Source organism: Aythya fuligula, chromosome 9 (assembly GCF_009819795.1).
Source record: "Aythya fuligula isolate bAytFul2 chromosome 9, bAytFul2.pri, whole genome shotgun sequence".
Lineage (NCBI taxonomy): Eukaryota > Metazoa > Chordata > Aves > Anseriformes > Anatidae > Aythya > Aythya fuligula.
The window spans coordinates 9244392-9272304 of record NC_045567.1 but is presented as its reverse complement, the minus strand read 5'-3'; the positions used below and the strand labels follow the sequence as shown (position 1 = coordinate 9272304).

At 36.6% G+C, this 27913-nt stretch overlaps 1 protein-coding gene across 8 annotated transcripts in view; it reads right to left on the bottom strand.

Moving 5' to 3' along the window:
- Nucleotides 1–27913, bottom strand: part of WDR33 (WD repeat domain 33) — a 67721-nt gene that overhangs the window by 17154 nt on the left and 22654 nt on the right. For 5 of the 8 annotated variants that reach the window (XM_032193592.1, XM_032193593.1, XM_032193595.1 and 2 more), the window contains exons 7-10: nt 26878–26975; nt 1691–1817; nt 486–640; nt 273–351 (exon numbers count right to left, since the gene is read on the bottom strand). In XM_032193592.1, the coding sequence (XP_032049483.1) occupies nt 273–351; nt 486–640; nt 1691–1817; nt 26878–26975 (459 nt within the window). Of the gene's footprint in view, nt 1–272; nt 352–485; nt 641–1690; nt 1818–10834; nt 10954–11528; nt 11551–12890; nt 13535–22537; nt 26604–26877; nt 26976–27913 lie in introns of those variants that run through there. The other 3 variants (XM_032193599.1, XM_032193600.1, XM_032193598.1) reach the window with 3 other exon arrangements.

The following is a 27913-nucleotide window of genomic DNA, read 5'->3' as shown; positions in this document are numbered from 1 at the left end:
AACTCATGAGAAACCCTAAGAAACTAGGTACTTCAATTATTCATCACCCCCTCAACGAAAGACTACTTTCTGTATGAGCTATTGTATCCTTTAAAATATAACTGCACAGAACAACTTCAGAAATGAAGCCTATTCACAAACATCCTCAGTGACAGAGCAAAATTATACCATACACATGCATTCAAAGGTGAAAAGTATATTTTATGCTTGTTATAATGGCTTGCACATCTGATCAACATCTTTTCCAATACACCGGTAAAAATGCCACGTACCCAACATGCCAGAACAACAGAGAGCCATCAGACCCCCCACTGGCAAACAGCCCTTCATGAACAGGATGCCAGGCCACAGCTGAAATACAAAATAAGCCACAATCAGAAAGTACAATGCAAGAACTCCTAATTCACGTAAATCAGGATCTCAAAAACTTTCATTTTTAATCCAAACTTACTAATAAAAATTCACAAAATGTAAGAAAAGCTGACCTGTAGCCTCTTTCTTATGACCCCTGAAGACCTGAAGTTCTTCTTTTAGATTACGAATATCAAAGAGCTTGCAGAGATGGTCACGAGAAGCAGTTAGCAGCCAGTTGCCGTTCAGATTCAGTTTCACCTCCATCACTGTGTTTTTATGAGCATGTCTGCAAGTACAGAAAGAAAAACACTGTACAGAAACCAGTTTCTCAGATAAATCAAACATGATTATTTACCAGTTGCAAATATTTAGGTCGGCAATAAAGTAGTTCACAGAATCACAGAACGGCTGAGGTTGGAAGGGACCTCTGATGATCATCTAGTCCAATGCCACCGCAGAGCAGGATCACCTAGAGCACCTTGTGCAGGATGGCATACAGGTGGGTTTTGAATATCTCTGGAGAAGAGACTCCACATCCTCTCTGGGCAACCTGTTGTAGTGCTCTGTCACCCTCCCAGTAAAGAAGTGCCCCCCTTTATTGAGCCGGAACCTCCTGTGCTTCAGTTCGTGCCCATTGCCTCTCATCCTGTCACTGGGCACAACTGAAAAGAGACTGGCTCCATCCTCTTGACACCCTCCCCTCAGGTATTCAAATATATGTTAATGAGATCTCCCATCTCCTGTTCTCCAGGCTAAACAGGCCCAGTTCTCTCAGCCTGTCCTTGTGTGACAGGTGCTCCAGTCTTCTGACTGATCCTCTTAGAAGCCCTTCTCCAAACTCCTTCTGGTATTTCTACGTCCCTCTGGTACTGGGGAGCCCAGACCTGGACAGACTTAGTTCAGGCCACTAAACCAGAATACTACAGCTTTCTGTGCAAAGGCCCTGGGCCTTGATATTGTTTCTTCGTATTTTAGAGTAATTGGTAGTGCTCATTGAAACAGAATTCAGTTACTGTTCATGTTTTTACTGCAGCACAAGAAATTTATAATCTGCCGGTTAAACACATATTTAATTTGTTTTTCAAATGGGAACTGTGTGACTAGGAAATCCATGAATAAAGACAAAGTCAGTTTAAAGAAGGAACATTTAAGTCACAATTTTCAGAGTTCAGACTTGATCTAACCTAGATTTTCTGGCACAGCTAAAGCACTAGCTTTCTATTTGAAGTAATTGTGTATGGCTGAAAAGACATGAGGCAAAAAGCTAAAAAGAGACAGTGGTTTTATGCAGATAGCTTGTACTTGAGCAAAGCAAAGTCTGTGGACATGAACTTACAGAGTGGCAAGGCTCTGGCCAGTCTTTGGATCCCAGAACTTGATCGGCTGTTGGCTATCTTTACTTCCTGATACAACTAAACCCTTTGTTGGATGCCAGTCAACACATTTCACATCTGCTCCGTGTCCTGTTAATAATATAAAAGCCATTCATTTAGAAATTTAATTGAAATTGAAAAGGCACCAAAAATTAAGGGCTTACTTAATATACTTAATATAACTGTAATATAAAACTAAACAAAAAAATCACACAGCACAGTTCACAAAACACAAATTCAAGCTAAAGAGAAACTCTCCCAGGACAGTTAAGTAGCACTAATCACTGGGAGCATCTTCTCAGTTTACAGCACATGAACCAAGCTCACTTCAACATAAGCATTCTCTACGATATTTCTGCTGAAACTGGTACTTCTTTGGGGGGGAGGGGGAGAGGGGGCTGGCCCCATACTATTACACAGTATTTTAAGCAGAAGCTAAAGAAGCATTTCCATAGAGGCGTTAAAGGAAAATACCCTGTGACACTTTCTGTAAAGTACTGTAGAAGTGAAAGGCAAGCATGTACGCGTTCCCATCCTATCAGTACTACTCTTTTGTCATTCTGTCAGAAAATAAGTAAAGAAATTAAATCACGGATCTGAAAACTAAATTAGCACATGATGAAAAGAAATCTTATGAGATGTAACCTGTTATCAGGCCAAAAGGATTCAGGTTTTTCTAACAGTCAAGAGTTGGGAGAGAAAAACCCTCATGATATCATTTCAATTTACACTGACTGACTGACCTTGCCAGAGAATCTGTGCTGCTCAGGTGATATAAAATCTGTCACAAAGAAATGCCTATTACTGCTACACAATAAAATGAGGAGATTTCTGAGCTGGAATATAGGAATTGACACAAGAAATAATGAATGATAATTTCTTTCTCTAGTATCTCTCCATGCCATCCCACTTCAATAGAAAACCAACAGCAACAGTCAATGCCAGAAAATGAGGCAGCATGTGATAACTAAAGAAAAAAGCAAGGTGAGAAAAGAAGGGACGTCTGTAACAAAGAGGCACTGAAGTCATAAAACGGTATGGAAAAATGGTATGGAAAAATGATACCATGTTGCATCAAAGCCAAACAGGCCCTATCAGACAGTTCTTCCAGGTACTGCCTTCCTTCAAGGTGGAACACGTAACTTGAAGCAGCACAAGCTTACTCAATATAGGCCTCAACTCAACAAAACATTAGAAATTAATGACTTTAATTTTCCTGAGGGCACAGAAAAGTCCAGCTAGGAAAAGCATTGTACTTCTATCTTACAAGCAAAATTTAAACACACAAAGCACACTTTCCATCAAGTGAGTGCAACTTCTTGACCCAAGAAGAAATGGATACAACTTTGGTGAACATACAGATAACAACTTCAAGGACTGAATGGATGGAAAGTATGGATGAAGGAAGCCAATTCTCCTCCCCCAGCCACAGCAGGCAGAATTGGCCTCAGAACACGCTGGTCTCAGGGAAGGGCAGGATCCTCAAGCTGCAAAGACTGTACATGTGCTGGTCTTTCCTATCAACACAGAGGCACTCCCAGAGGTATTGTTTCTTCTTTCTCTCAGGTTCTTCTGGTGCAGAAAGAACTAGAAGGTACTGTCTGTCTGGATTTGCTCTGGCTAAGTCCATTTCAAATGAAACAGGAAAGAGAAGGCTGAGCAAGTGTTGGTTCTGTGTGTTTATTTGGGAGGAGCAATTCCACCAGTAGTAAGAAAGAACTTTCCCTTAATAGTGGAAAGCAAATTCATGCTTGCAAGTTTTCAACCGACAGTATTCTGTGGGTACCTGGTATCCTGCAGCCCCCAGAAAGACAGCAAGGGCAGCAACAGAAATGTTCTATTACAGTTTATAACTGGCTGAACCATATGAAAATCTGTTCAGACTAGAATACGCTAGTAATATCATAGATATAAAGAAAAAAAGCCAGGAAAAAAATAAAATAATTGCCCATATGGACATGAATTTCATTGGCCTTGCTGCTCCTGAAATAAAAAGACTTAGAAATGGAACAATGCTTAGAGACAAAGAGCTACTCTCTGCTTGGTGAGACTGCATCTGGAAAATGAGTGATGCTGGCAGAAGGCCATCTCTGGATAAAAGCTCACCCTGTGCAATGCCTCCTTTAGGCTTTTCTTTGGAGATCTAACATGAGTTAAGCCAACCCAAATACGTATCCCAGGCAAAGAAAGGCTCAGACTGAGCCTTAAAGTTCAGAGCCACTCTTTGAAACAGAGCAACTGATGCACCCATCCTGTAAAGTTTCAAAAGGGAGTGATGATGATGGGCAGTACAGGAGTGATGAGCTTCTTGGAAGCCAGATTGGACAGTTACTGCATATCAGCTCCAAACCACAAAGTTAAAGGGTAGTAACAAAATGCCAAGACACTTGGAACCTCTAACCAGAGCAGCTAAATCAATAGGTACTGATCAGCAAGATTTAATCACCAGCAGCTTATGAAAATTGACCACAGCGACCAGAAGAAACCAAGTGTATCACTTGTGGAAAAACACAGCCATCATAAAGACAGTTAACCAAAATTTTCTAGAGAGATCAATCTTTCAACCAGCGGGCTTTGTATTATAGCAATAGTAGGGAAAGCACAGGACCCTCCTTTTTTAGCTAATCACAATGATCTATCCTGCCCACAAGAGAGGCATCTTGCAGACCAAGTCCTGCCCTAAGTGGGATCAGAGCAGGGAGCCAGACTCACCTGTGGTACAGAATCCCTATCACCAAGCACCACACTCTGAAAAAAATCATGCAAACCTCTGTAGTTTGCATTCTTTACTTGCTGGCTTGCACAGCTGGCTCTGTAATTCCAGCAGCTGCACAGACATCTCTGACCCAGCAGAGCCAGTGGGCCAGGATAGGAACTGCACCATCTGAACAGCGCTTCCCCCACCTGCACCAGGGATGCCTGCCACAGCATTTTCCTATCTTGCAGGGATGCTCAAAGGACAAATGAATTGAAGTGTGGGAACTGTTTATAAATCATGATAAGGAAAGGATTATAAACAACTGAAAGAAGAGGAAGACTGAAGATAAAGATTTTTTATAAATTGAACTCATTTAAAATCATGCTGAGAACATCTGAGCATAAAATGATATGCTAACATTTGTCAGTTTTAGTGTACTAAAGCCACTCAAAAACTTAAATTCTGCAGAAAAAAAAATCAATGAAAATTAATGCATTAAAAATAAATATATGAAAGAATTTTCTCTAATATTTTTTCATATACATAAGTTTCTGAAAAAAGTAACTGTAGTCACAATCCAGTTAGGTAATTAAAATACTGATTGTTAATACTTCTAGACTACTTATTTGAACAACTGTTCTTTAAAGAACACTGAACAGACATTCTGGCTGGTAGAAAAAGAGTATCAAGATGTGACAAGATCACGTGTAATAGTTTTTGATCAAATCCAGCAGGACACAAGTATGAAAAAGTGCACAGAAATTTAAGATCTTATTTTGTTCCCTCAACCTATTTTCTGCATGTATGACTTAGTGAATTCTAGATATAGTATAAAAAATCACTGCTGCAGATCATTGCCTTTTGATCAGCGTGTAAACAGATCCATATATTTTACAATACAACTGTGTACAGATACCGTATTTAATGGTGTAGCTCAACTTTTTCCTTTACCTCCTTTTCCCTAGGAATGAGCCCCGTTTCACAGCACGTAAATGGGCAAGCGGACGTTATGGATGATACTGTAGGATTTCTAGATCCTTCTCAGCAATTTTTGGATGTTTATACACATATTGAGGTGACACTACCTTAGAGCACCTTCCTGTACTTTTGTAACATTCAAACACAGATGAACGTTTCTAACAGCATATATTTTAAAGAATGAATGTAGACATTTAACTGCAACAATGCTGTTTCTTTCTTCCTTAGAACTTAAAAAAAAAAAAAAAAAAAAAATCATCATTCTCATAGGCTCATCATTCTTATTTTAAATGGGGGTGAATAGCACTGCATACCCTTTACTTGAATTAGTCAGACTTAAAGTTTTTTCCTCACCACACACATCAGTGCTCCCCTTCCTGTAATCTGTACCCCTGAAAGAATAAGCCACCCCTCAGAGGAGCAGGCCCTTTGTATGGGACTATTTCCAGGGCGTCCACAACAGAGCACAATAGAAACAAGACCATCTGCAAATCAAAGACAACTGAAAACAGCCACGTTAACAACAAGACGTTCTGTTCTCTATATAATTCCCTTAGACTTTATTAGTTGCTTCCGGATCACTATCAAATTAGATTATTCTGCTTATTCCATTCTTATGGAAGGCTTTTGAAATTTAATCAGGCAGTTATCCATTAGCCCAGCGATTCCCTGCTTCCGTGCACATCCCACTTAGGACCTGAGCACCACTTCGCTATCAGAAATGAGAATACTACTCTTAAGTAGTGTTTAGCTAACATTGGCCAGGTTAGCAATAAGGGTAAGGATTTTTTAATTCCAGGAACTTCTGTTCGTTGTCCCATCACGTTATGAGAACTACGCACCCCCTGAAAGCTGCCCTGTGAGCAAGGTGACCTCCTGTTCTCCACTCCAAATAGGAATCCTGGAGAAACCCTCTCCATACACAGCATGCCTTCTCTTTTTAGCATAGTGTGGGAGGTTGATGAATAAGAAACTAAACGAAAAGGTCCTTTCCGCCTGCAACAATAATGCTTCAAACTACTTTTAGATCCGCGTTCCCTAAAATTAAATTTTCTTTTCTGAACACAGAATCTGCTCACAGAATCTTTCTCTAGCTCTTTACTAGGTTATAAAAATGGTATCTGGAGAGACTGGCAGAGCTTTAATCTACCCATAGGGAATGTCTCCTGTATCGTCAATATTTCTCTAGACCAGCAGCCAAACAGGACATAATCAAGTCTTGTTCACAAAGCCCATTTTTACAGTTCTATAATCATACTGTCTTATTTTCAGACAAAAGTTGTTTAAAACAGGATTTTATTATTTTTTTGTTAAGCTCTGACGAAACAGGTGTGAGTAAACAATAGATTTCCCAGTTCGACCCTACTGAACAGGTAATCAGACTCAAATATGAGAAGTCAAAAAGCCCACAAAACGCAATTCTGTAGATGAGTTTAGAATTTGTATATGCTAGTGTATGTGCAGCAGGACTTAACACCACTTGGTGAAGAGTCTGAATTCTGCAAAAACCTACAACAGTTAGCAAGAAAGAGCTTGAACATAATGCTAGTTATGTGCTCATATAGTGGCAAATGCACGGCAAAAATCCTGAAACCATCTTACGTTAAATGCAATTACCAGCAATGGCATGCAGGAATCTGAATTCTTTGTATCAGTGGAAATTCAATGACAATGTCTTAAATAGGGATTTCTACAGAGGGGGAAAAACATTTAGGTCCCAGTACATAAGGAAACTGGGTCATGCAGAGTTCTGTCTTCAAACAAGGGACTACTCACATGTTAAAGGGAATGTTTAAATTCTTCAGTGAAGGCAGAATGCTGGGCAACTTCCAAAGCTGAAATACTTTGCTTTGAACAGAAACAAAAATTATGCAACTGAAAATGTCTATTTTAGATCTTGGGGGGGAGGGGCGTTGGCGGGAATTTTTTTTTTTTTTCCCCCCTAAGTCATTGAATACACTTAGAGTAAAATCTACAATCATTATAGAGACACCTTTCCTTTTAAAGGGATTTGGCTTTTTTTTTATTATTATTTTTTTTTATTTTCTGAAAATAGTTTTGAGCATACCACATCTACACCCAATCAGGTCACTTCCTGTGTATGTTGCAAAACATACGGAGACAAAATAAGCGTGAGAGCAGGTTGGGCAATATCTCTGGAAGTAACGGGAAGAGCATCTGTAACACACAAAGAGCTGTTTAACATTTTCGTAGCAGTGAGGACTACATGACTGTCCTCAAAGTATGCATGTTTTACAATTTCTAATCCTAAGACATAATTAAGTTTTATGTAGATTTATCACAGAATTATTATCAACAAGTTGTTTTAGTTTGTAAAAACATAACATTTTCATTCATTTTGTTTAATTGGTGTTCAGATTTTCAGCTTACCACTATTTTTATGCACTTAGCCAAAAAAATCATGCATAACATTAAGTGGATCTCTGTTAGAGTTTACCTATGCGATGATGCTTTGAAATGCAGCACAATGCTTAGTGGAGTGCAACAGTCATGATTTCTAATAGAGAAGTCATCACCAGTTTTAAATAGGAAGCAGTCAGGAAGCTCAGAACTAGCTAAAGAGAAATTACAGGAGAAATAGGACAGTATAAAAGGGAAAGACACGCCAAATGACAACTGTCCAACACGTTATTCAATAAATATGTTAGTGTGGACAAAGAACAGTTTTTCAACAGCGTTAGAACTAAAATATTTATGAAAACGCAGATTGGATTTTACTTCACGCTTAGGCACACTTGTCTGGGACAATTCCCATGACATTTCTTGCAATTCCTTTTCAGTTACTCATTAGAGAATCAATAGGGCTTCATTAAAATTAAAAATATAGGACAGTATACTATTTTTTTTCTGGTTACTATATCTGTAAAGTAGCTAGGACGAGATGTTTTCTGTTCAAAAATTAGCCAGCCTACTTCGAAAGCAGCAACACACTTGCTTTTCATTGACAGAAAGCATTTATTTAGAACAGTATTTACATTTAACGATTTTAAAAATAAATGTACAAGAGACATTAAAAAAGGAACAGTAATTATAAGAGAAATTCTCATCCTTCTTAACATAATCAGCTCACAGGAGCCAAAAAAAACACTCCCTCATGGAGAAACTGTCCCACAGTTTTATACTGCTTGTTTTCTGGCACCTTCCTTTCAAGTACCTGTTACTAGCCACTGGATCTGAAATAGTCTGCACAGCATCTAACGAGCGTTTGCAGTCTGAAGCCATCAGACAAGATGGCTCTCCTCTTCAATACTACATTGCAATTACTACATAATGCCATGCAGGAATTGTGTGAGTGGAACAGTGTCTAGGAATAGAACAACTGGCAGGCCCTGAAGGAAAGAAAAAGTGTAAACTTGAGAGATAAAAAAAATCAATGATTTTGTTGATCGTTAGTCCACAGTTTCCACAGATTTGTGTCTTTTTATTTGGGCATAAAACAAATTTGCTGGGCAGCACGTTTTTTTTTGTTGTAAAAACACCAAACATATCCCAGAAAAGCATGAGCTTTCACTATAAAATGTTCCTGGTGAAGTCCTCCAAACATAAACTACACAGGTGTTTTTGGAGTATGCTGGTAGTGTGAACCACCAAGTTCAAAAAGAAAATGAAGCAATGTCACAAGTCTGATTAGAATGTCAAATACTTTGAAGCTTCACGACAGTTTACCTCAAAAGTAACTACTCCACTGTTGTTCAGTCAGAACATGCACTTATAAAAAAAAAAAGGGGAATGTACTAAAAACTGATGCCTAATAAGCGAGGTAAATTTAAAATGCACTGATCCAACAGTAGCTACAGTGTTGTTGGTTTTTTATTTTTTTTTAAATGCATAGTTAAGACACTTGCTCATCACTTAATTACTACGAATGTTTACCCACTTGCTGCCAATCAAAGCGTCAAAATCTCCAGCCTTTCCACCTGCTTGTCAAGCCTTTGCATGTTACACCTGATCTTTATTATACACACCCCTAAGGAAAGTCTGAGATTTTTAGAAGTAACACAAAGAAGGAATGCCAAAAAAAACAGCATTGATTTAGACTAAATTGTAACTTAACTTGAAGCTATCACAGAAATTTTTTTTGGATCCTAAAATCCATCAAGGCAATTTAGCAAAAGAAATTTTGGAAAAGAAGGAAATTAGGGCACACTGCAGAATTTAGTACCAGCTGACCTCAAGCTCTGGACTCCGACTGCAATTTCAGTCAAGGACATAAGCAGTAGAGATGGAATATTTAGTTCCAAACTCAGGGAAGAGAAACGTATTTCCACAAAAGCTAACAGTAACCATCAATAATCATTTTCTGTACTTCTTTTCTTTAGCATCCTGTTAGAAGTTCTCTAAATGTCTGCTGGCAATTATGGCTGTCACAAGAGAAAAGCAGAGCTCAAATACTTAGTTTAGAGGCTAATCCCAGTTTCAAACCAATGTTATGACCAACATGAGCAGACAACGTTCTTAGCAAGCTGCTAAAACCAAGGATTAATTTTGGTGGACCACAGCTAAAGAGGCGGTGGGAAGTTTTTATCTAACTTCATACACCCTTGCTCCCAAGCAAACACAGAATCCTTTAATAAAAATGCCCAATCCAGAAGGACTACTAAAATCTTTCAGTTAACTTGATCTTCCTTGTTTGAAAGAATAGGTTTCAGCGTCACTTATGGTTATTACTAAAGGGCAAGTTCCTACTTTAAATCCCATTGAGAGAAGAGATACTACCAACTCTCTCTTCTCCTAGAAAGATTACTTTTAGAGACAGCGATGATCATCTGGGCAGTCACAGAAGAGGAATGCTTGTTAGGTGCTTTTCACTTCAAGGAACAGCATATATACACAAACCTTTTTTCTTGCCAACAAAAAAAAACAGGTAAGCTACATTTGATAGCAACTTTACCAACATAGAACATCCCATAAGTACAAGACATTTATAATTTTATCCAAAGAAATAATGATTTTAGGTAAAAAGAAGTTAGAGAACATATCTTCTTCAGTTCTAGAACAAATACCCCATGAGCAACTGCTCTCAATAATAAGTGAAGAGCTGACCCAGGGGTAAGGTGGGGGGACAACAGAAGGACGGTCAAATTTGGTGTAGTCTCTAGGAAGGAATTTACTGGTTTCAGACAGAAATCCAGGCAATTAGCAAGTACAAGAAATTCAAGAAGGGATACACAGAGATCATTTAAAATGCTCTTTGCACTCTACACTACCACCAGGACTGAGCAAACTAGGAAGCAGCAGGTCTACTGAAGTAAACTGGCGGCAGAAAGCATTGCACATGACATTGGCCTGAGTTAAAAGCACTGTTCTTTCTATACAGAAGAAAAGCTGAATAGAGTGGAGAATTCTCATCTCAAGGGCAAGGGACCAATTTTAAAACAACATAAAAAAAAAAAAGAGAGAAAGGGCTGTAAATTATGAAGAGAGACAAACACTCGAAATGAGCAGTGTACCAGTAACAAAAATTAGAAAAAAATGGCATGTAACATACAGTGACTTACAAACACGTCTGATCCGTTACTGAGCTTGGGGCTAACAAAGAGAAACAAGGAGATTAACATGAAAAAAAAACATTTTCAGGGCAAAAATGCAATTAAAATGCTGGAGCAAAATGATCTGAATAGTGTTGCAGGAACTTGATAGAGCTAATAGCTTCCACTGAAATTCCAAGTAGCAAAGAAAAAGCTGGGCTCACAAGAGATAGAAACAAGGATTGTTTCATCATTGTCTTGCTTCAATTTTCTGCACTATTGATGCCCTTTTACCTCCTTGTATTTTCCTCAGCTTTCCTCTATCACCACTACATCTCTGGATTCAGTTCTCTTTCCAGCCCCCTATTAGTTATGAAATCTTTTGCAAAATCTTTTCCTCATTCAGATTTAAAAATTACACTGAAGTCCCTGTTTAAGCAGGGAAACCCAAAACTTACTTATCTTCTAAAAATAGGTCCCCTAATTAAGGGACTGCTGTGTAGAGAGTGTGGCTGTATAAATATAAATGAAGCTCTATAAAACACCATGCACACCCATGTACCACTTTAAATTCCACAAGCACATGAATGGATCAAACAGTAAAACTCTTTGCGTGTGATGGTGCTGAAAACTTACCAGGGATTTTGCGCGATAAAACCTAACGAAGAAAGGGAGAGATGTCAACAGGAAGAAATGGGATAAAACGATCCAAAGAGTACTTAAATAATTCTGCTACGTGAAAATCAGGAGAAAAAAATGGAGAATGTAAAAGTCGACATAGGTGGTTATGAGACAGAAAGGCCAAGGGGACCTATCAACAATTTAAATAGGGTTGCAAACAGCATTGAAAACAATTAGTGGAAAATGCTGTTTTCAGCTGACATCAGAAGCAATGTGAACAAAATCAGCAGGATTTGATCTTAAGTGCAAGGGAAAAAAAGCTTTTCTTCACGTAAAAAAAAATACAGGTATGAAACAGATTGCCTATGATACCATATTAAGAGACTGTTCTTTCAAGACTGGAATAAAGAATACAGCAATTAAATAAGCCCTTCCACACCATATTAAATACAGATGGATTAGATGCTTCTTTGAATCCTACGTTTCTTGAAATGACTACAGGTTAGATTTTATTTTTTAAACTAATTCTTTCAAATAAATAACAATAAAAAAGACATTTATTTTGCAACCAGCATTAAGTGTGTTGTTTCCCTCTGTAATGCAGTCTGTGACTGAATCTGTATTTGAATCTAGAGGGGCGTGTACACAGTAGCATGTTAAAAAGCTCCAAAACAAGCATAGGAAGAATGATGTGGAGGTTTGCAGGACAGTATCATAAAAACATAACAATCACACATATATAATAAGTGGATATTCTTGTGAATTAAGCAGAAAAGCCTTCAATTCAAAAGCCACATCTACAGCTGGGGCAAATAACTCAGGATGTTATTGTACGCTCCTCCATGGAAACACCAGAAATATTGTCTTGATCTTTTTTTTTTTCTTTTTCTTTTTTTTTTTCTTTAAAAAGAAAAAAAAGGCAGGGAAGAAATTAAATCATTATATAAAATACGCAAACCCAAATGACGTGGACAAAAAGAAGAATCCAGGATAAAAAATGTCCATCTATTTTTAAGTGCAAGCATAGGAGAAAAGGAAGAGATTATCTCCTCATCAATGCTGAGGAAAAAAAGAAAACTTTTTTTCTGAAACATTCGTCTTGCCTGCAGATTTTTAACTCAGTCATCTTTGTTACAAGAATAGACAGAAGCAATCATATTAGTACTAAAGATTTTTATTATTCCTATTCTGGAAATAAAAGTTGAAAATATAAACAAGTTATCCATGGGATACAATTACTTCTTGGTTTTTAGAGCAGTACGTTATATGAAAACACTACCACAAAAGCTAGACCTCAACCATGCAAAAGCCAACAACAGATGTGTTTAAAAAAAAAAAAAAAAAAGTGGGCTCAAACCACCAAAAGAAAATGTCAAGTAGATAATCAGTTTAAAATAAAAGGCTAAACGTAACAAGTGCTTACTGCATGGATGTGATTCAGAAAGAAGTTATTTCCTAAGGAATCTAAGTTACTCTCAATATTTTTTGTAGCAGTTCTTGAAGTGTTGTTTTTTTGTTTTGTTTTTTAAATCTTACATGAAGAAATGAGGAAGTAAATATAAAATACCTTTTCAGACTCAGAAAGGTACAAACCAGTCCACGTAATACCAATGAACTGGGACCATATATGAAAGTAAAGACAGAAGACAGAAGCAAAAAGGCAGTACTTTTAGAAAAAATGGGACACATCTGCAAAATAAAAGAAGGAACAAAGTATGCACGTTAAGAATGTAAATAGTGAGGGAAAAGTCATCACCAGGAAAAGGTTGCTAGCCTGGCCCTTGAAAGGAACTGATCTGTGCTCTTCAAATAAAAAACATTTTACAGTACTGCCTGTGCTGTGTACAAATACTCAGGCTGTGGAATGGAAAAGTGCTGTATTTCTCTTTAAGGAAGCTGGACTTTAGAAATCTTCTGTAAAATAAAGTTATTGATAAATAGAGGTAGCGACTTCGCAAGAGATAGTTAAGTCTCATCTCCAGTTATGCAGATAATTCTCCATACGTGGTCCCATTCAAATGCTAACAGAAGTAAAGATAAAAAAAAAAAGATCACTTTCATGGAAGACAGCGTCATTTTTGTTTTCGAACAGGCTACATTAACGCATGACATTGATAATGAAGTAACCACAGAGGAAACTGAAAGAGGTATTTCTTGGCAAAATGATGCAAAAAGATGACAGCTCTGCCAAAATCACATTTTGATTTTTAATATATTGGTTAATACAGCAACCCTGTACTTGGGAGCATCAAAGAGCATTTTAACCTTAAAAATTATTTAAAAAAAAAAAAGAGGAAGCTTTAGCAGGTATAACCCATGTCAACAGTTTATTTTCAGTGCAAGTTAAAATACAGTTATTGCTTTAATACACAGAATACACCTTCATTAGACTAGCCTCTGGTTTTGGATCACATATTCCCTTGTGAATTATCTACTGCTAGATGCAGTGTTACAGGTGTCAACGTGTCATGAACATGGTGACTGCGACACAAGCACTACAGTGGAGGAAAAAGCACAGCAGGTTCAGAAATACCTGGCCTTAAGGAAAAGTTTCTGGATCTATTGGAGACTGGGCTTTAATTATTTGTATGCCTTCAGCAGTATCCTAACCTCCCCAAGACAGCACAAAAGTGAGGTTGTTTGTGCCCCTGTGTCAGAGCATCTTTCTCATGAGGTAACATGGGGGGCTAAGTTCTTAGAGTGAGACACGCAATGCATGACAGATGCATCCTATGGTAAAATAAACAGCAAAAAACATTATTCCTGCTACTGTGTGCAAACAAGTAGACTTTAAATAAAAGCCTGACATACCTCACATAGTTTTTATGAAGAGATTTTTATTCTAGGTGAATGAAAAGAAACTTTTTCTGAGGGATGGATGTCCTACATGATTAATACAATTTACCACCTTCCACTACCAGCAAATTTATTCAGACTGGTTGGAACTGGAATTCCATTCACCCGCCATCTGATCAGTAGAACACATTCCTTAAACCAGCAGGATTAGCAGCTGCTACCGCACAGATGTCCAATTCACAATAATTGTCACCAGAGAGTATAGACTATAATACATTGAAAACATTAATTTGCTTTTCACTCCTACACGAGTCCTCTTGTCTGTGCAAGGATTGCAAAGAGCAGACGTGGCAGGAAAAATATTCTGATGCTCTTCATGTCTACTAAATTCAATATTAATTTCTAAGTTTACCAATCTTATTTACTAGTATTTCTAGTAAATAATTTCTACGGAATAAAATACTATCATCAGAACCTTCTTTAAGTTTCAGTGAAGTGCTATGGCTTTCTAGATGCTACCTGATGTAGCTACAGTGATAATACCTGATAGGATGGAGTTCTGCAGACACCAATGCAAGTTCAACCATCATGCAGAACAGAGATTTCATTACCAGTACTTCCATCTAGACTTACTGGGCACAGAGATCATTATGATGAAAATGTAGACTGAAACATATACAGTTAAGTGCTCGTAGGCAGGAAGACTGTATATTTCTTGAAGAATTCCTTGATGCAGGAAAAGTAAAATGGTAGTTGGAGGGAAGCACACAGCATGTGAAGAAGCCTTTGAGCAAGCAGGATTTTTTTTGCAGACAGAAAGCAGCAATTACATATCTACAAAAACGGCAGGACAGCACCTGCTATTTAAAGCCGCTACCATTCCAATTTTTGTAGTGTGAACAAAAATTCTAAGTTTAAAATTAGCACTAAAAATTCTGATTATGTTTTTGTAAGTGCCTGGTTTTAAGTCACCAACAAGCATAACACATACTGCAGAAATGCTTACATAGATGATAGGAATGATATTTTTTTCTCCACTTCTTTGGAAACAAGTAATATTCCTGGTAAGTTTTGAATGGTGTGAAAGAGAACCTACCTTTGCCCAGAGATCTCCAGACTACAACTGTGGAGCATAAATCAATCTAACATAATAAAAAAGGCATCTGAGCAAATGTATCTTTTTATTTTCCTAGTCTCAATACCACATGCTTACTTTCAAGTGTCAGGAGAACAGGGACTTCCCAATGGAGAAGGTGATCTACAGAAATGCACATTCATTCACGTTATTGATATTCCTAACCACTAGAATAGGGAATAGCAAAGTAATAATGATTATGGGACTATATGCATTGAGAGAGAACACTTTATACATTCACCTTAAGTAGGTGCAGTTACTGCTAGAGAAGCAAGATGTAATTGTTGCAGTGAGAGTTTAAGACCACAGAGTGAGATCTGCTGGAAAAAGACAACACCTGGTGATTATCAGCTATGTTAGCTGACCTAAAATTAAGCAAGCTAGAGTCCTTAGGACAGATGTGGATTTTTTTTTTTTAGTTTTTACTTTAATCTTCTTTCCTAACTATACCAGCTGGTCTAATTTAAGGTGTTATTTCTGCCTATGCAACCTGTATGAATAAGACAAGAAGGCAGGCCTAAAGAAAAAGGCAGGATTCTTATTGACCAGGCACAAACAGCCAGCAGTGACACACTGCAGCATATCAAACAGCAGACCAAGTCAATCTTCAGAAAATAGAATCATCACGTACTATGTTGTATCCAAATGTGTCTGGTAGCTGCCCACGAATTATCTCATGTGCAACTGTTTGTCAGTAATTACAATTCAGAATGAAGAATTACATCTACAGATTTTAATGTGCTTATTCCTTTCTAAACTCATCTTTAATAACCCATAAGGATTCTTGCACTTTCTTCACATGGCGCTTCAAATTCAGTTTCTTTGAATTTGTTATTCCTTCAGAAGCATGGAATTTTTGAGAAAAATGGAAACACCAGAGTAAATATAGTTTGAACTTTTCAAGTGCTTGAAATAGCTTGTTTCAAGACAAAGTAACTTCTGATTTCCTATTTAAGATAATTTACAGTCTCAAAGTCCTAATATTTTACAGTCTTTGGTAATATGCCTAAACATGAAAATTAAATATTTTGTCTTAGAGATATAGGACAATCAGGACTTGGGATAGTGTACTAAATTGGTCATGACCATTCTTACGTTGTTGCTCAACAGAAAAAATATACTTAACACCCATTTCACCTATTCATAAAGAATGATGTTTACAAACATACGAGGTCTACTTATAGCTCCTCTGCAGAACTTAGAAAGATGCTCTAGAGAAATGTATGTTCAAGAACGGTAATAACAAAGTAGATTGGCAAAATGATGCTCATTCAGTTTAGAGTAAAGCAGTATCTATTTTTTTTTTTTTTTTTGACAGCAGTCTATCTTACCTTTGCACATATTTTAAGGCTTTACAACACTGTATATACAATATATTTCAGGAGTAGATAATTTGGACACAAACAAGGAAGCAGAAAGCTAACATTAAAATACAAAGTCTGCTGCTGGGTAATATTATAAAGGCTAGATCTTTTTAGATACTGACTGAAGTTAGGTATGTATACAGTACAGTGAAGTAAAACTAAAAATTAAATCATGAGGATTTTTGTTCCTTTCTCTCCCTCTGTTTTGCCAGATGGAATTCAGTATCATAAGATCAGAGTATTAAGTCAGGTTGGAAGGAACCTCAGAGTTCTCTAGTTCAACCTCCTGCTCAAAGCTATAAAGTCAGAAGAGGTTGCTCATGGTTTTATCCAGTTTCGTCTCGAAAGCCTCTATGGACAGAGACAGCACGGTATCTAAAATTCTGCTAAACTCTCATTACACCAGTAAGAGAATGCAAAAAACATGAAAAATCTCCCAGGTAAAAATGGGATTTTAAATGTGCTTTCCACTGGACTGGATGAGGAGATATGTTTTGTGTGTGTGTGTATACATTTTAAGAACTACTAACTTATCTAGAATACTTATTTCTATAATGGCAACATACTTGGAACATCAAATGAGTTTCAGCTCAAACTTTAGATTTGTATTTATATGGTAAATTACTTACCTGTGAATACCAATTATACATCAAGCTGTGCTACGTATCTCTAAATATAAAAGAACTGTGGAAGTTCTCTTTTCAAAAGAAAACGTTTTACTTTCATATGAAATTGGAATTGGAAATGAATTTTCCACTTCATAATGAATTGGAAAAAAAAATGAGCATTTGATGAAAAATAGTTCTCAATTAAAATTGGGCCTTGTGTTAAACCAGGATTAATGAACATGTCTTGCTATGTAAATTCTCAACCTTAGAAGAGTAAATACTTATCAAAGCCACGCCTTCCTGAAATCTTGAGGCACGCAGAAAAATAAACCAGAATAGGATCACCTTTGAGAGGACAGAAAGTCAGCTATAAAGAGAATTTAAAATGTACTTTTTTAAATAAATATTTACACTTGATTTTCCCTATCATTGTCTAGAAATTACTATTAATAACAACAGAGTCTACATCCTGAGCTACATTTTTCCCCCAATTCATCTTAGGCTCTGAGGAATAGAACATTTATAGTTAAGCTAGTTTATTGAGCATTATGACTCTGTGTTTACAGGAAGTTGTGTTTTTTTTTTGTTGTTTGTTTTGTCTTTTTTTTTTTTTTTTTTTTTGTGATGGAAGTTTAAAAAGTAAGATTTTAAGGCAACATCAGATGTTCTCTCTCCATCATTCTCAACAAAAAGGCAAGGAAAATCGTTATTCCACATGTGATAGATAGAAAATGTTCATCTGACATCACATACCAGAAAGCAGGGTTTACTTTTTACTAAAGCACATTTTTCCAATTTTAAGAAGGCAAGGGAACACACCTATCAGCTTTCCTGAATGCAAATAAGTTTACTTTAAGATTTTGGGAACATGGTAGGAACATCTCATTTGTTCATATTCCAGTCCCCTGTTACTGACAACTTCCAGTTTCTCAGCTCAGGCTCATATTTAAATAGTAATCGTATGCTCCTTTTCAAAGCTTATTTTGGTGAGCAAAAAGGTACATAGTTTGAGTGTTAAATGAATGGTCAAAACAGGGTATTACACAATATTTACAAAGAATCATTTGATATAACCTTGTATCTTCCAAGAGAATATATGCAAGATACTTGCACCCCTTGCTTGGCCACAGCAGAAAAATACTCTGAACTGATACAACCACTTCCTCATGTGGCCATAGCTGTTCTCTGGAATAGCTCTACCTATCCACTTACATATCCTTACTAAAACTAATTTATATACAATATGACAATCATTACGAAGATACATTTTAAAGAAAAATACAACTAACCTGTGTGTTAGTAGTATCATACATAAACCAGAACTTGAAGGACTAAATATTGTATGAAAATATCATCTTGCAGAACTAGAAGTATCAGATGCTTTCATAAAGATAATAATTACAAATAATAAGCTAAACTCTGTGGAATTGATGATGTGTTCTGTGAAATTTATGATATAAGAAAATATTTTTTTAAAGTTGTAGCTTTCTCCTATATGGCTGAATTGCTGATCCTTAAGACTGTGCTTCTTTGGAAGCTGACACTTAACAGCCCCAGCATTTAAGTTACAGAAAAAAAGTGAAAAAATACTTTTCTCTATCAAATTTGAATTTATAAAATTTCTGTCAGTTACTTTACCTGCAATACACATGCACACACACACTTTCAGCAGTAGAAGTGAAAATATTTTCCCCTCAAAATTGCTTTCATTAAAAAATCCTTATCTGGAAGCAGCAAAATTAGATAACAGTTTGGATTTTCACTGTAAAATGAATTTGTCACTTGGAATGTTGTGGCATTCTGCTTTGAAAAGAAATGTTGATTATGTTTGCATGCTTATTCTAACCAATGACTTTTTGCAGAACTATGCAGCACGCGTGTGCTTTGTACATGTAGCAAATGAAGCAATCCAGAGCAGGCCTTCAGTTTAGTAATATTAGATAATTTAGATTTTAAGCTGTTAGATCAACAACAAAAAAAATGAGAATCCACACCACTTCCTGGGGAGTGATAAAAGCCTTGAGTTTTGAATCAACCTGTACTGACAGCTTTGTCTCTTTACAGCTAGGAGCCATGGCATCATTTGCTAAAACAGTGCTCCAAACTCATTGCCAAAATGAGAACAGATTGTGTTCCTAACTGCACTCACACTTGAGTCTCTCAAAGTCATGACACAGAACATAAAATTTTAAAGATATTAGGGAAAAAAAGTATGTGTATGTGCACTTTCCATCCTTTTTTTTTTTTTAGTCCCTTCAGGATTCTTATTAGTCCCTTTCTCCTGGTCTGCTCCATAATCCCATTTCAGCATGCACCCCAATTTCAGCTTTGGCTCTGTGTCTTCCTATAAATGCAACATGATGAGCAGAACTGTTGCCTTTTTTTTTTTTTTTCCATAAGAACATAAGGTCAGGCAAGTATGAAAGAGAAAAAAGATCCACTGTATTTTAGGGAAAGTATTTCCAAGCTTTCCTGATCTTCTGGTGCCTGGCTGTCCTTATGAACATGTAATGTTAAGTATCCTAACTACAATACTATTCATATAGTAAAATTTGAACTCTCTTACTACTAAAGTCAGAATATCACTCAGAGATTAATATACTAAGTAATTTAAGCATGGAATTAAAATTACATGAAAGAAAATATCAAAAGCTTGGTAAAACCTATGCTTGCCTAGATACACAAAAGCTTTTGAGTACAGTAACTACAGGATGGTTTAAAAAGTCTGTTTAACCCCCACGCACAAGAAAAAAAAAAAATCAAGAAGCCTGCAAGGAAAGCTTCTATGCACTGATGAGAATTTTTTTTTTTTTGATGACCTCTAACATTTCTTCAGGAATAGCAAATTTCTGTAGGAATCTAGTCTAGATTCCATTAAAAAAAAAAGTGCCTAATTTTGAGTACATATCCATGTAAGATTTTATCAGAAGATGAGTTACAACGCTTTTGTAAGATTAACTCCAAACCATTCTGTTTCTGCTGAGAACCTTTAATATGACAATTACTACTTGCACAGAGGTAACAAAAATGTTTTTATCTTAGTATCAGTATTTAAATGCCTATGCAGTTTGGGATTTTTTTCATTAGTGTAAATGAAATCTGATTAAAGTGTTGCTTTTCCTCTCAAAAACCATATGCAGAACATTAGGATAAAACACACCTGCAGCAGTGGTTCACACCATAGATGAGATCCTGAACACTATGCAGGGTGTTGTGACATATGTTCATTTTGAATAGACACTACAGTATTTACATTAACAAGCTGCAAGAAAGTTTTCACCTAGTCCAGTATTCACCTACCCTCTGTAATTATCAAACACACAAAAGGAAGTAGATGCAAGAAACCCTACTGATGCAATTACATAACTGCTTTTACGAGCATCTGTTATCTCAACCGTGCTAAGACTTGGCTGTTCTGTGAAACATTAGTGTTCTCCAACATTCCCTCCAAGCTTAACAAAATAGATTAGCAAACAAAACCTTCTTTTAGTGTGAAATCTGCCCTTGGACTTGATGTGACAGATTATGCAACTTTAAACTTCAGGATATTTACCAGGAGGAAAAAAATCATTTCAAAGCTGAATCCAAAATAATCTCATTCCCACACACAGCGCCTCTTCATTCTTGTAGTACAAAAATATTGACAGAAGTATCTGTTTGTTTGTTTTTTTAAAAAAAAGCATTGTGCTGTGGTTTATCTTTCATGATCTCTAATACATCAATTGAGAATCATTTATATTGCTAGTTTATGAATTTATTTTTTTTTGGTAACTCAATACTAGATTCTAGATGAAAATCAGAAGTATAAGACTTAGAATGTTGTACTTAAACCATAACATAACTCAGAAGAGAACTGTAATAAAGACCAAAAACTTACAGGCTTGTCAGAGACAGAAAGCCCCAAGGGCAGTCTTTGATATTCTCACTTCCCCTGTAACTGCTTTAGGATCAGAGCAAAAGCATCATGAAGCTACCCCCTAACGACCACCTTTTCGTTATAGAAACCAATGAACTCAAGTGTAGTTGATTGAAACAAAGGGTTTTGTTCAATCTAGAACACTTTTCAAATAGAAACCCGATAGAAGCCAACATAGCAGGAAGTTTCTCAACTCTCAAAGAGACATATTTATGTTCAATACAAGCAGAACTCGGTACTTCAATAAAATCTCCTATAGAGAAAACCAAGATGTTGTAGCATTGGAAAAGGGCATTCAGCGATAATATTGAGTTATGAGATGACATGAACATATTTTAGTAGCTTCGTGCTGGAAGATGTTTGATTCTTCCCATCTACCATGTGGACTATACCCACCATCCTAACAAGCATCAGAATGATACAGTTTATGAACTCAAGAAAGTATCTTTATTCACATTCCAAATCCCTAGCGTTACTTAACTATGGAAAAAAAGTAAAGAGACTAGGAAAATACATTTTGCTTGATGACTTCCACTGATGAAGCTGGAAATTGTGTACAGTATTTCTAACTCAATCTCACAAAGGCAACTGAGAGGTTTCCTAATAAAATTAAAAAGTGAATGGCAGCAGACAACTGAGACTGTGTCAAAAACCTTGCATAACTCCAAAAAAAGAAGCATCAGGGCTGGCACTACACATACAGCTGAAGTGCCCAAATGTGTCAGATGGAGCAAAAATCATCTGATCACTCTGAAAAGAGACCCTCACATCACAGAGTCATTATTAACATCCTACTGAGATCCCCAACATTATTCGTGTCTCAAACACATGAAAAGTTTGATGCACGGCTGTTTGGAGTGTAACTGTACCTCAACAGACTTAGCTGCAACCTAGTTCCCACTCTCATCCCATCCCAAAATTTGCTTTGGCAATGAAGATTCACAAAGATCAAAGACCTAAAGTGTAACTGGCATACTAAAGCCCAACAACAAAGAAGAGTTTTAACTGATTCTATACTCACATTTCAAATGTATATATATATATTTTTAAGTTAAAAAATTCAAGGACTTGCCTTCTCTACACAGTATCAGCATAAATGCATTTCTTGAATTTAATGGGTTTTCTATCCCTACAAATATAACAAAAACAGAAAAAAAAACTCATATGGAAGAGAGGGAAAAAGAAATCAATGCTATTTTCATCTTTTCTTTCACATCATCCAATATAGAGTTCTATTACATGCCAGGAAAAGGTAACAATTTGAGGCTACGCTGCTTCAAAGGCTAAGAGTTAGCTACTAACGTATGTTTAAGATTGGAAGACTAACATGAAGGTATGGTTCTGGTTCTCTGGTTCCTTTCATCTACTGAACAGATCTCCAAAATTTAAGTACAAGATTTGCCATTTCAATAAGGTAGCAGATAGCAAGAACTATGAAGAGATCCTTCACCCTTCACAGTACAAGTTACTTAAACAATTAGAGGCATTACATGATACTTCATTTGTTTATGAAGACCCAAAAATCAGAGTAGAAGGAAGGAAGGAAGAAAAAAATTATAGCTGTGGAGATACCTTTTTCAGATATTGTGAGCAAATGAGAAATAATATAGTATAGCGATTTCAAGTGTGCATGTACACAACATACATGTTATTTTGTTGGTAAAGAGATCTACTTAAGCCAGAAAACCTTTGAAGCCCAAGAACATATAAGGTAACCTGGACTTCAGAATGAGAACCTTGCAGTTCTCCCAAGGACCCATTTCAACTGGATGTTAAGTGCAGTGTGAAGGAAAGAAGGAGTGACAATGAAATTGACAACACTGAAAATTGAATTTGTAGCCTTCTAACCAATGGTTTCATGCTGGGAATAATTAAGAAATCATATGTTCACATATAATCTACCTAAAACGTTTTCAGGAATACAAAAGTACAGACCCAATGCCCAGAGATCCCCATCCATCTGCCAAATCACTGATAACATTAATTTCTTAATAAACAAAAAGGGACATCAAGCTTTCACTGAATGTTGTTTGTTTTTGTTTGTTGTTGTTGTTGTTTTTTTTTAATAAAAAAAAAAGTTTCAGGTGTAATTAGCACTATTAAAAGCCATTGACATGTAAGTTCACACAGAATGGGAACTGTTTATATGAGTCCTGGCATTAACTTCACTGCAGTTGCTTAGACTGAAGATCAAACAGTGTTTTGTTATGTGTCATTAAAGGAAATGCCCTTCAGAGTCACAGACTATTGACAGGAAAACAACATACTGATATTCCATTCACTGCTTTATATGTCCTCGTATTTAAAAAAAATAAAATAAAAATTCAACGAGTTAGATTCCTACCAGTGCTTTTTAGGAAGTACACCAAATATACTTGTTACCATCATTTTAAAATAACATCACAGAAAGTAACAGAGACAGAAACTACTGCTGCAGAATTAGAATAAAAGCTTTGCTTCAATAGAAAAGACAGACCACAATCAGTTTGAGGAGAAACAAGAAGGTATGTGACTTTGACATGATGCCATTTCCCCCACCTTAAATCTCTTTTAAGGTAATTCACTTTAAGATGACTAACTTAAGGATCGTTCCCCCAAAGAATGGAAGATTTTTATCCTATTTACTTTTTCATGTTAGTAAAAAGTCGCTTGATTGATTTGCACATACTTCTAACAAAACAGAAAACCCCCATACAGAAAGCCATAGTGGTAGAAACAGCAGGAAAGCAACATAAATCAGTGAAAAGCTAGGCAGCAAAGGGTCTCTAAGGAAGATTAAAGAAAAAGGATCCAGAACTGGCATTATGTATGAAGAACAAAACAGGGTGCACTGTTTATTTTCAATTTGACCAAAACGGAAGCTGGACAGGTAAAACGTTCTGCCTCATGCAGAAAACGTCTTTAATGAGTGATTTAGCTCATACGTATTATTTATTAGCTCATTGCATAGCCTACTGCAGAGAGCTGAAAGAACTCCAGCAAAACCTCTAAAATAAGTCCCACATAATTTACCACTTCCAATTTGTTTTCTCAACCCTTGGAAGTTATGACTAGAATTGCTCGTTTAGACCACTTTTGAGTAAAGGGAACCATTTCATTGAATAATGGAAATAAATTGTATCAGTTGATTCCAGTGCAAACAAAAGTGTCTATAGTAAATCCACAGAATATTTTCCTTTCTATACCAAAGCTTATCCCACTACCTTTAAAGCTCTTGGTAGAATTGCTTTAAAAGCATTCTCTAGCATTAAAGTTCTTAAGTCTGCTTTTTTAAACTACATTCCTTAATTGGTTGCTAAGAAATAGAGAAATACAAAGACCAATATATTTGTTTTATCCTTGAGTGATACATTTTATTCTTTTGAGTATGTGACTGCAAATTGACAATTTCATTTGAATTTGTAATTGAGTGACATAACCTGAAGAGTACTACAACATACTAAGTGAAGTTTTTTATCTGAACTATACTGTAGTATCACTTAAACTTCACAGCACCAATATTAACCAGAACAGCTGAAACATGGTTTGTGAAGATAATAAAAACTATTTATCAGGGTATTTGATATAAACACTTTTTGTACATAATGAAATATAGTGAAGTTCCACCAGAATTTTAATTTGCAGATCACTGTAATTTTGGAAGGGCAATTACAAAATAATGTAGACTTTTAAGGCTGTACTAAGCAGTGTATTACCTAAAGGCAAAATGCATGTGGAGAAGCAAAAAGCTGAAGATCAGTTTCTGAAAGCCATACACACTAGACTCCAAATAATTAATGAAAGTATTTTCCACCAAGGAAGCTATTTAAGTGTTTCCCATACATCTCTCTCAAATACGTCTTCTGATCACTTAAGTAGTGCTAGGGAATAAAGGCAAAACTAAACTAAACTCGTATGTTTTACAGAAACATACCCCCCACACTCCCCAAACACCCAGCGCATGTGTTTGTAGGTTGTTTCTTTTTTTTTGTTTGGTTGTGTTTGTTTTGTTTTGGTTTTGGTTTTTACTTGGCAGACCTTACTTATCTAACAGCAGAAACAAAGTAACCTGGCCTGTCTAATTTTATCCAGAGATGTGAAGTCTTGAAAATATTTCCAACTTATATAACGAAGTACACTGCTTCTACTTGTACAATGTACCCACAAGGATTTTCTTTAGAGAGCTGTTTTGCCAACTAAAAAGTGTATATGGTTATATATGTAAACTACAAGAAATTAAAGCAAAATTCTATTTAAGATGTAGTTACAGCGTTCAAGTACACAATGTAACAGAAGGAAATGTAGTGTAAGTTCTGTTTTCTATGGTGTAAATTAAATGCTTTACTCCTTCTACCTTATGCAGAACATTTTAAGAATGTAGGAGAATTTGAGTTTATTGTAATCTTGACAACTCTGTGTGCAGGCAATCCCCATTTCCTCCACACAATTTAAATGTGTAGTTAAGTACAAACCTGGAGGAGGATACAGAACACGTATAGTGCAAAATGACTTATTTTGTAAAGCCTCAAGAAAAATGTCCCAATACTGTTTGGGTGCTTTTGGAATAATGAATCTAAATGATACCACCCAGAAATTTGCTTTGCAGAACCTGTAAAGAACATGTCTACAGTAATGCCTATACACAGCTTCCAATAGAAAATCATTGTTGCAAGAATGCTGGAGCACAGTATCTTTTCAAGGTGGCGGTGTTTGAAAGTAGTGCATTAGTAAAGGAAGAGCTTAAGAGTCAAGAGAAAGAGATCTATTTCATAAGAGAAAAGAAAAATCCTTAGTTTGGGAAAGCAGTGAACAAGCTCAAACACCTACAAGCATAATTCCATGTTTTTATTGCCTATCTTCTTTGCAGTTTATCTACATGCCTACAATCCCCAATCTCAAGGCACCCTTTTATATATCCTCCTCCTATATACCTTTGACATCTTCTGCAAGAAAGGAATAGCTGTCAAAAACTATTTTTGCAATTCAGTAAGACTGCAGCAAGAGAGGGAGCAAGCTCTACACAATCAGCGGAAATGCACCAGAAGTTAGTGTACACAGATGTTGGACTGAAAAATCCTTTGCATGTGCTATGCATGATGCGATCAAAACACAGTTGTTTTCTCTAAGCTCTCCTCTTAAGAACTGAGAAATAGTGACTACCTTGCCTCCATGTAAATCAGAATGAAAGGCACTCCCGTGAAAAGCATGGAATCCTCAACATGAAAATGTGTGCTCTGAAGGAAAAGCGGTCACAAAGATTGAAGCCTGGAGAAAGGTAAATGTATTGCTGACCTAGAAAAGCAATAGGGGTAGAAAAATGTCCTTCTATCCACCCCCATCGTTAAGAGTTTAAGTGGACAGTAAACAAAGTAATGTTGTTGTGAACTGCGGGTCTGAGCTTAAGGCACCTACAACAGCAGCCAAACAAAAAATTGTTTGGAGGATTGAAGATAGGGATGTAAAACAAAAATGTAGACAAGCTGGTATTTCTGTACTGTGAACACCTAGTTAAAAAAAAGGTTTTCCCCCTTCTGAAATACCCCATCAGTACTTTTGGTACACATACCTCGAAGAATTCTCTCCTCATGGCAACGTAGAAAGTCCCAGATTCTAACAGTGCCGTCGTCAGAGCATGTAGCAAATTTATTATCCGTGGGTGAGAAACTGTTACATGAAGACACACAGCAGGGGAAAGAAGTCAGCATTTAACAGATTATCTATGCTTCTCAGACAGGGCAAAATTATACTGTAAGGTGTTATACACTGAAAGATGCATTTGAACATAGGGACTTTTAAGTGAATACGGTGCCTGCCACTTCATCACAAGACATGAATTTAGCATAGGATTACTATTGCACTGCAGTCCCCGGTGAAATGAGAACTCCAGAATTTATTCTTAGCACCTTCCTACCTATGACTGCATATAGTAGTGCCTTCTCTGCAGCATGAGAAGCAATGCCAATGACTTGGGAACTGTCACCCTAGATTTTCATGTTTGGCAATACCAATAGAAAGTGACACTGTGTAGAGGCACAGGAGAGCAGTTCTTGGGAAAAAAACTCTTCGGTCACAGGTGCTTTGCAGCAGAAAAGCAAAAATAAGGGAAAGCTGGTCATAGGAAAAAGCTAGTTGGAAAAAAATAATATATAAAACAAACATAAAACTTATTGTAAATGGAATTTGGAAAAATATCCCTTCTACTGCCAACCCCATCGACACCCTGAAAAGATTTCTACAGACACAGAAGCAGCCTCCAGACTGAGCAGTCATCATCTCTTGATGGAAGTCACTGGAAAAGCAAGGAGTTATTTAGCCATGTGATTAAGGCCAGAACATCCCCAGCAACTGACAGCACTCACTCCCTTTCTGATGCAGTGAAAGTCCGTGAGAGAGCCCTCTTGAAATCTTAGGATCTTTATGATCAGGAGAGAGCTTAAAATAGTAGAGAAATTCAATGTATGGCCACAATATAGTCAGACAGTAACTGAATCCAACAATAAGCACTTTTCATAACCAAACTAATAGAAAATGCTACATCCTATCAAAGAAAAATGGTGACTTTAGTGGAACACGTTTTAGTGGCAGTGAACCTTTACCACCAA